Source organism: Saccostrea cucullata, unplaced genomic scaffold (assembly GCF_032062105.1).
Source record: "Saccostrea cucullata isolate Sc308-1 unplaced genomic scaffold, CSIRO_AGI_Scuc_v1 ctg11969, whole genome shotgun sequence".
Taxonomy (NCBI): domain Eukaryota; kingdom Metazoa; phylum Mollusca; class Bivalvia; order Ostreida; family Ostreidae; genus Saccostrea; species Saccostrea cuccullata.
Window position 1 is genome coordinate 5,464 of NW_026922681.1, and position 7,464 is coordinate 12,927.

General features: G+C 30.1%; 1 protein-coding gene across 1 annotated transcript; it reads left to right on the top strand.

The window, feature by feature from the left end:
* The first annotated feature begins 4,693 nt into the window (after nt 1–4,693).
* On the top strand, nt 4,694–6,413 carry LOC134262205 (glucagon-like peptide 1 receptor). Its single transcript, XM_062744589.1, has 3 exons — nt 4,694–4,873; nt 5,094–5,135; nt 5,393–6,413. The coding sequence occupies exons 1-3, from the start codon at nt 4,787–4,789 to the stop codon at nt 5,675–5,677; spliced, it is 414 nt and encodes a 137-aa protein (XP_062600573.1). The 5' UTR covers nt 4,694–4,786; the 3' UTR covers nt 5,678–6,413.
* Nucleotides 6,414–7,464: the final 1,051 nt, after the last annotated feature.

Sequence of the window (7,464 nt, forward strand, 5' to 3'; positions counted from 1 at the left end):
TCCTAGGGAAAATTTTCTGGATCCACCTAACAAAAAAATTTCAATCGGGCTTGGGCTGTCGACCTGAGTTTAATCGATAATGCTTAACTGATAAAGAAAATCGCTGTCATTTGAGTGTTTTAATGCAGGGAGAACAAATTTTTGTGATATATGTATTGGAATGATCTGGACGCGCTGGCGCGCCGAATACAATTAGCCATGTCACTTACAGCTAGTGAAAGTTTGACTGCAAATTCCATATCCCTAATTTGAGAAAAACGAATCATTCTTTATTTTCCTGATTATTTATAAATATGTGTTACTATAGGTAGAAATGTAAAAATACCCTTAAACATTATTCTTATACACTTTAGCTAAAGCGTTTTCATACTAGTTAGTCACATTCTGTCAATAACAAATAAAAGGCGTTTTTCTGCATTTTGACCATCCCTGATGTTAGAAAAAAGTGCGAAAGTCTACATTTTCTCGAGAATTTGCAGCATGTCTATTTTCAAACGTGTTACTATAAATAGAAATAGAAACCTCTGCTTTACATTCTGTATTTCATTTATATGCTTTCTTTTACTTGTTTTTCACTGAATGCCAATAACAGTAAAAGCATATTGTCTGCAATTGCTCATCCAAGTAGTGAAAAAAGTACAAAAAAACTACATTTCCGATAGTTTACAGTATGTCTATTTTTAAACTCATGTTACTATAAATAGAAATGGAATCCTCTCCTTCTCATTCTGTATTTGATATAAGGTTTTCTTTTACTTGTTGGTTACCATATGCCAATAGCAGTTAAAAACAGACAGTCAGCAATTATTCATCCAAAATGTTAGAAAAAAGTACAAAAAATGACATTTCTCCGATAGTTTACAGTACATCTATTTTTAAACACAAGTTACTATCAATAGAAATGGAAACCTCTGCTTCTCATTCTGTATTTGATATAATGCTTTCTTTTACTTGTTGGTCTTTATATGCCAATAGCAGTTAAATACAGATAGTCAGCAATTATTCATCCAAAATGTTAGAAAAAAGTACAAAAAATGACATTTCTCCGATAGTTAACAGTACATCTATTTTTAAACACAAGTTACTATAAATAGAAATGGAAACCTCTGCTTCTCATTATGTATTTGATATAATGCTTTCTTTTACTTGTTGGTCTCTATATGCCAATAGCAGTTAAATACAGATAGTCAGCAATTATTCATCCAAAAATTTAGAAAAAAGTACAAAACATGACATTTTTCCGATATTTTGCATCACGTCTATTTTTAAAACATGTGTTACTATAAACAGAAATGGAAACCTCTGCTTCTCATTTTGTATTTCATATATGCTTTCTTTTACTTGTTGGTCACCAAATACCAATAGCAATTAAAACAGATAGTCAGCAATTATTCATCCAAAATTTTAGAAAAAAGTACAAAAAACGACATTTTCCCGATATTTTGCATTACGTCTATTTTTAAACGTGTTACTATAAATAGAAATGGAAACATATGCTAATTAGCAGTTAAAACATATAGTCTGCAATTGTTCATCCGAAATATGAGAAAAAAGTACAAAAAACTACATTTTTCTGATATTTTGCAGTACGTCCATTTTCAAACATGTGTTACTATAAATAGAAATGGAAACCTCTGCTTCTCATTCTATATTTGATATAAGGCTTTCTTTTACTTATTGGTTACCAAATGCCAATAGCAATTAAAAACAGATAGTCAGCAATTATTTATCCAAAATTTTAGAAAAAAGTACAAAAAACGACATTTCCCGATATTTTGCATTACGTCTATTTTTAAACTTGTGTTACTATAAATAGAAATGGAAACATCTGCTTATCATGCTGCATTCCATTGAATGTTCTTTTGTTCTTGTCAGTCACATAATATCAGTTACAATTAATGACAGTAAGTCGGTAAATTCCCCATCTCTAATTTGAGAATTAGTGGAAAATCAACATTAAACAGTTAATTTCATATGTGTCTATTTTTATACATTTGTACTATTTATAGAGATGAGAGTCTGTCCTCAATAATTTGTGAGATATTATACTATTCCTTGTTCTTATTGATGAAATATTGGAGAGATCCATATTTTTATTATTTATGAGTCAGTGGAGCTTCAAAATGAAGAAAAATTGTCATTTTTCATCATTTTATGAGACCTGTCTATATTTAGGCATTTGAATCTATAAATAGAAAACGGAAATCCCTAAAAATAATACGCATGGTAGTTATTGGTGTCCAGTCTCTGACATTAGCACATTGACTTTTACAGTATATTTCATAATTACCTAGCAATGGCATCTTAAACTCTGCCCAAATTTCATTTTTTGGATTTTTCTGAAATATGTCTATTTTTAGATACATGTTACTAAAAATAGCATTGAGATCCCACTCCAATTTTTTCATGAGGGGACACTACTAATACTGAAGTTTGACGACACGCATATGATTTGAAAAATTTCCGTAGACAATTTTTTTTATTTTACCTTAAATTTCTCAAAAAATGCCAAATTTTTCCATTTTTCACATTTTGAGAAACTATGCTATTCTGCTGAACGGTTTTCTAAGAGTGGGGTCAATTCTGGAAAAACTGGTTATATGCCCTGTATTCTTTAACAGTCGATGTTTTCTTATGATACAAAGATTTATATTTGAGTTCACTACATGAAGATAAAAATGCATTCATATTTCCTCAATTTTCATGTTTTTGTTTGGTCGAAAATGGCCAAATTCAATGGATCCGTCTCCATGGCAACCGGGTGCACGTGGGAAACTTTTAACACCATATTTGCTGGTTTTGTACCAAGGTGCACCTGTGGTGCAAATTTCATCAAAATCGGAGACATGTCGTTTCCAAGCCCTATAGTAAATATTTTGGTGCTTACAGAGAATGCATGTTAACAGTTTAAAATATGACACTTGGAAATTGAAAGGTTGTTAATTTAGTAGGAATGATAAGACCAGTTTAGTAATCAACTAAAATTAAAATCTTTCACAAATACATGTAGTTTATTTTAAAATTGTTTACATTTATAATCTTTTAATTTTTTTCTGTATTTTGATTTTAAAAAGGAGAAAAAATTGTTATATTTAAATTATTATTTCATGGATATCAAGGAGATATACCTATCACTGTAACATTGTTTCTTTTTCCCTGTTCTTGACAAATATTTATGACAGTGTTATGCCATTTTGCAGAATTTGCCTTTTCTCTGAAATCAGAAGTACTCTGTAAACTCATTAAAGTATGAATTGATGTCACTTAGAATTCATCTTTATTTTGTTCTGTCTGATATTTCAATTTAGATTCTCAGACTACCTAATCCAATGATTGAGCTAATGTCCATGAAGTGTAGAAATAGGCCATCTTTAAGATATGTTTGGTTGTCGGCCTCTCCAGACCGACTGACTGAAATGACCAGACTGAAATTTTTTTTTCAATGCAGGGCCGTATTTTTTCTTTTTATTCCTCTTATTCCCCGTAAAGAAGATTTTCTCACCTACCACCCAATAATTTTACCCAGAGTCAAGAGAGGGCAAACAAACATTACTTTCAAGATAGCATTTCTACTCTTCGAAGTAAAGAAATCATTTAATTATAAAAACAGCAGCTTCGTGGATGCCTGCTTACAACATTTCACTCAAAAGATGGCATACATGTATAATGATAGTCACGAGACATAACTGAATAGAGATATTTTGCTACGAAGATGTCTAGAAATTACTACATGTTGGAATAACTAAATCAGCATGAGGTCAAATTCAGAGGCTTTTAATTGGGTTAGTTGCAACATGTTCTGAAGTATGTTTATAAACATATACGTGCACTTCTAAAGGTGTTGCAGTATAATTCATGGACAATTTCATCAGAATATTCAGATGTAAAGATTGCCATAAATACTAGATTTCTTCCATGGAATAAATTTTTAGACCATCTTGTAGCACAGGAGGAGTTTTATTTTGAATATTTTTGGCCAAGTTTTGCTTAAAAACAATAACAAAAATACATTTAGTCTTTAACATTCACCATGACAAGGTGATATCAATGTTGTCTTTATAAGTGTAGAAAAAGCCTGATTTTTGTGTTCCAAACCCATAATATAGCCCCTGTTTCCATGGAAATAATATTGGGGACATACACATTTTTTTGGTTCAAATTATTTAAAATGATCAAATTAATAACTTCATGGAATTTGATGGAATCGGTAGATATGTAAAACGTTGATTTTTATATTTTTGTTGCCATGGCAACGGTTTCACTTTATCAAGGAAAATTGAAAAAATCTTCTTTTTTACCTAAATTTTCACATTTTTGATAACGGAAAATTAATAGTTTAAATAATAGAAGCATGAATTATACTAATTCAGGTCATTTTAATTATAAAAGTTTGATAATTAATAAAATAAATCAATTTTTTCAATGAAAATAATATTCGAGGTGAAATATGAAATACGTTAAATTTGGCGTCTTTTACTAAAAAAAATGGGACGGGCAATATCTTTGAAAATCATATTAAATGATGAAGCTAATCTCCCTGAATAAATTGATATATGGCATGTGTGCATATTAAAAAAAAAAAATAAAAGTTGGAGGGAGACGCAAACCTTACCTTAAATACAAATTCATTCAACTCTTCATTCTACTTTAAAAACACTGAAAAGTAATACATATCATTTACCTTTTTATGCATTTAATCACTTGCATTTCCAAATATATCCTTTCTAACTTTAGAAAACTGGCGCGCTCCACCCTGGTCCTCATTCCCCTGTTCGGTGTGTACTATATGATATCTGTTGTCATGCCAGAATGTATGGACCCCAGTGTAGAACTCATCTGGCTGTATGTGGAGAGTGGTGTCAACTCATTTCAGGTTAGTATCGGTGATCACTTCCGTAGTGTACAGCATTTTTCTGGATCATAGAACTAATTTCAGTTACTGTACAAGGAACGCTTTTAGATTTTCTAAATACTTTTTGAAATAATACACCTCGATATTGAATTTTTAGGATTTAAATTAAATACCTGTCTTGTATGTCTGTATAGAATGATGATCATAAACATGCTTTTATATATCACTATATTTTCTACAGGGCTTTCTCGTGGTGTTACTTTTCTGTTTTCTTAATGGAGAGGTAAGGAACCTTAGATAGCTACTACAAATAAATAAATCCAAATTTAAACAAACAATCTTGAACCATTTTTGTGATAATCTGCACTGTCTTTGTTATGAATTAATGTCAATGTATACCGGTATTTTCATGTAGAATGTTCTGGAAATACAAGTATAAACCTAAACTAGTCATAATATTTTGATATATCGTGATGTTCCCGTATATATATCTAAGATGCCTTTTTCACACTGATTTAAGGTGTTTTGTACTACCTTCAGGTTCAACATGAAATCCATAAGAAATGGGACAGGAAATGGAGGTTACGCCGGTTTAGCGCCGCCTCCTCCCGCTCCACTAGAACTCTCTCTATAGGATCTACCGTGTTATTTAAAGACAAGCATCTCCCAGCTATACTGTTCCGAGGGGACATTCCTAGAGAGAAAAGAAACAGTGTTAAACAAAGTTTAGAGTTAAAGAACTTGTGTAAAAAACCTGATTGTGATCTCAAAGAAAACAAAGATGAGGAACATGAATGTATCAAATTATTGGAGTCCCCAACATAAGAAATGATGGATTATTTTTGTTTTAATATGTTATTTTAGTTCTTCCTATGGAGGGACCTTAAATGAGGATTTGAATATTTTTTTATCACAAAAGGGAAACAAAAACTGTAGGATTTTTTAACTGAAACTTTTCCAAATATAGTTTTAAAGAATTAAAATGTTAAAGAGAGATTGTCTTCGATTTAACCATTTGTCACATTTTTTTCTTTTCACGTTGTTTTCACAATTTCAACAGGTTTAAATTATATATGTCTTACTATAAGTATTAAGTCTCTGAAACGGGGCATACATGTAGAACAGCAAACGTTGAATGAAACTTATCTTTTTAACATATTCAAAGAAGGAGAAAAATTTGAAACTTATTGAAGATATGTTTCAAGAAGACTTTTTCCAGTATTGAATTATAAAGTAATAAAATAATAAAAATTTACATATTTTACTTGCATATATCAAAATAGTGATAAAAATTCCTAGTAAAATGTTCCAGACTTGTTTAGAGGTTTCAAATGTTTTATTAAGTAAACTTGCATTTAAAGTTTCAAAATCTTAGACTTTTTAAATCTTATGAATTTGGAACAGGATTGGCTACTTGTTTTATTTTTCTTTCTTTAAATTTAATTTTTTATAATGAATGTAGAACAAACGAAGTTTGCAATTGAGTTCAGAATTGTGTTCTGAAATGAAAGGGATTGAAAAAACTTAATATATAAAAAAAAAACCAAAACAATAAGGCCTAAGATAAGAGACATTTGAAAGTCATAATGAATATGGCTGTACAGACAAAATTAAAGTCGTGTATTAAATTTTGTTTATGATTTCGTCCGACTGATCGTTCTTAACTCTAATTACGAAAGGGTTGTCTTATCAAAGCTTAACAACAACCTAATATTTTTTAATGGCTGACAAAAGCCTAGTAAATGGTAACACAGATTGATGATAAAGGTATAAACCTTTCATGATTCTGATTCTGACCAATTGTTTATCAGCTAGAAAGTACTTATTTTTGCTATATTCCCACTTATTATCGGTATATCATGTACACTGGTTTGCCAAAATTGAATGAATCAAAATTGAAAGTTTCCCTACCGTCAACGAACGTACATGGATTGCATAATTTGAGCTATAAAAACTTTTTAGAATATCAATTGTTCACTTTATTATTAAGCAAACACTGACGTACATTACTTGATTCAAATCTAAATTGTTTTGAGATTTATGGAATTCTAAACCAGATCTCTAACAGTGACATTACAAGCCTAACAGTATTGTCAACGCAGATTTCACCGTCTTGATGTTCAACTTTATTCAAATCTCCGCTTGTATGAAATGTTTAAGGTAAAACATTCAGGTTATGACCATCTCATGTAAAGTAGTCAACTGACGATTAACTGACTGTTTTTCTTACACTCAACTAGATATTTTTGTATGTGTACTAGACAAAAACAAAATAATAATAAAAAAATGATATCAATTTAAAATAATAATTGGTCACAATTTATACTTATCAATTTAAATTTGAAAAAAATCGAAAGTTTAAGAAGTGGCATTCAATGAATTAATTGTTTAAATTTTATCATATTTGAAATTACCATGTCCATTGAAGTAAAGATTGTTTAATAAAAATAAAAGGGGTATGAGGGGAAATTTATAGCCCAATGTATATTTAAACATATTAAGCTGAAAACCCAAGTCTACGCAGATTCCCTATTTGTGTTAAAGCATTAAACTACCTGCAATTGAAAGACATAAGTACATACGTAAACAAAGTCAGGTTAATTGAATTAAAA

What these genes read in the sequence shown, in the direction of transcription:
- LOC134262205 (XM_062744589.1), top strand. Translation starts at nt 4,787, where the DNA reads ATGATATCTGTTGTCATGCCAGAATGTATGGACCCCAGTGTAGAACTC. An exon ending in GTGGTGTCAACTCATTTCAG is followed by an intron (nt 4,874 to 5,093) that starts GTTAGTATCGGT and finishes TATTTTCTACAG; the next exon opens with GGCTTTCTCGTGGTGTTACT. An exon ending in TCTGTTTTCTTAATGGAGAG is followed by an intron (nt 5,136 to 5,392) that starts GTAAGGAACCTT and finishes TACTACCTTCAG; the next exon opens with GTTCAACATGAAATCCATAA.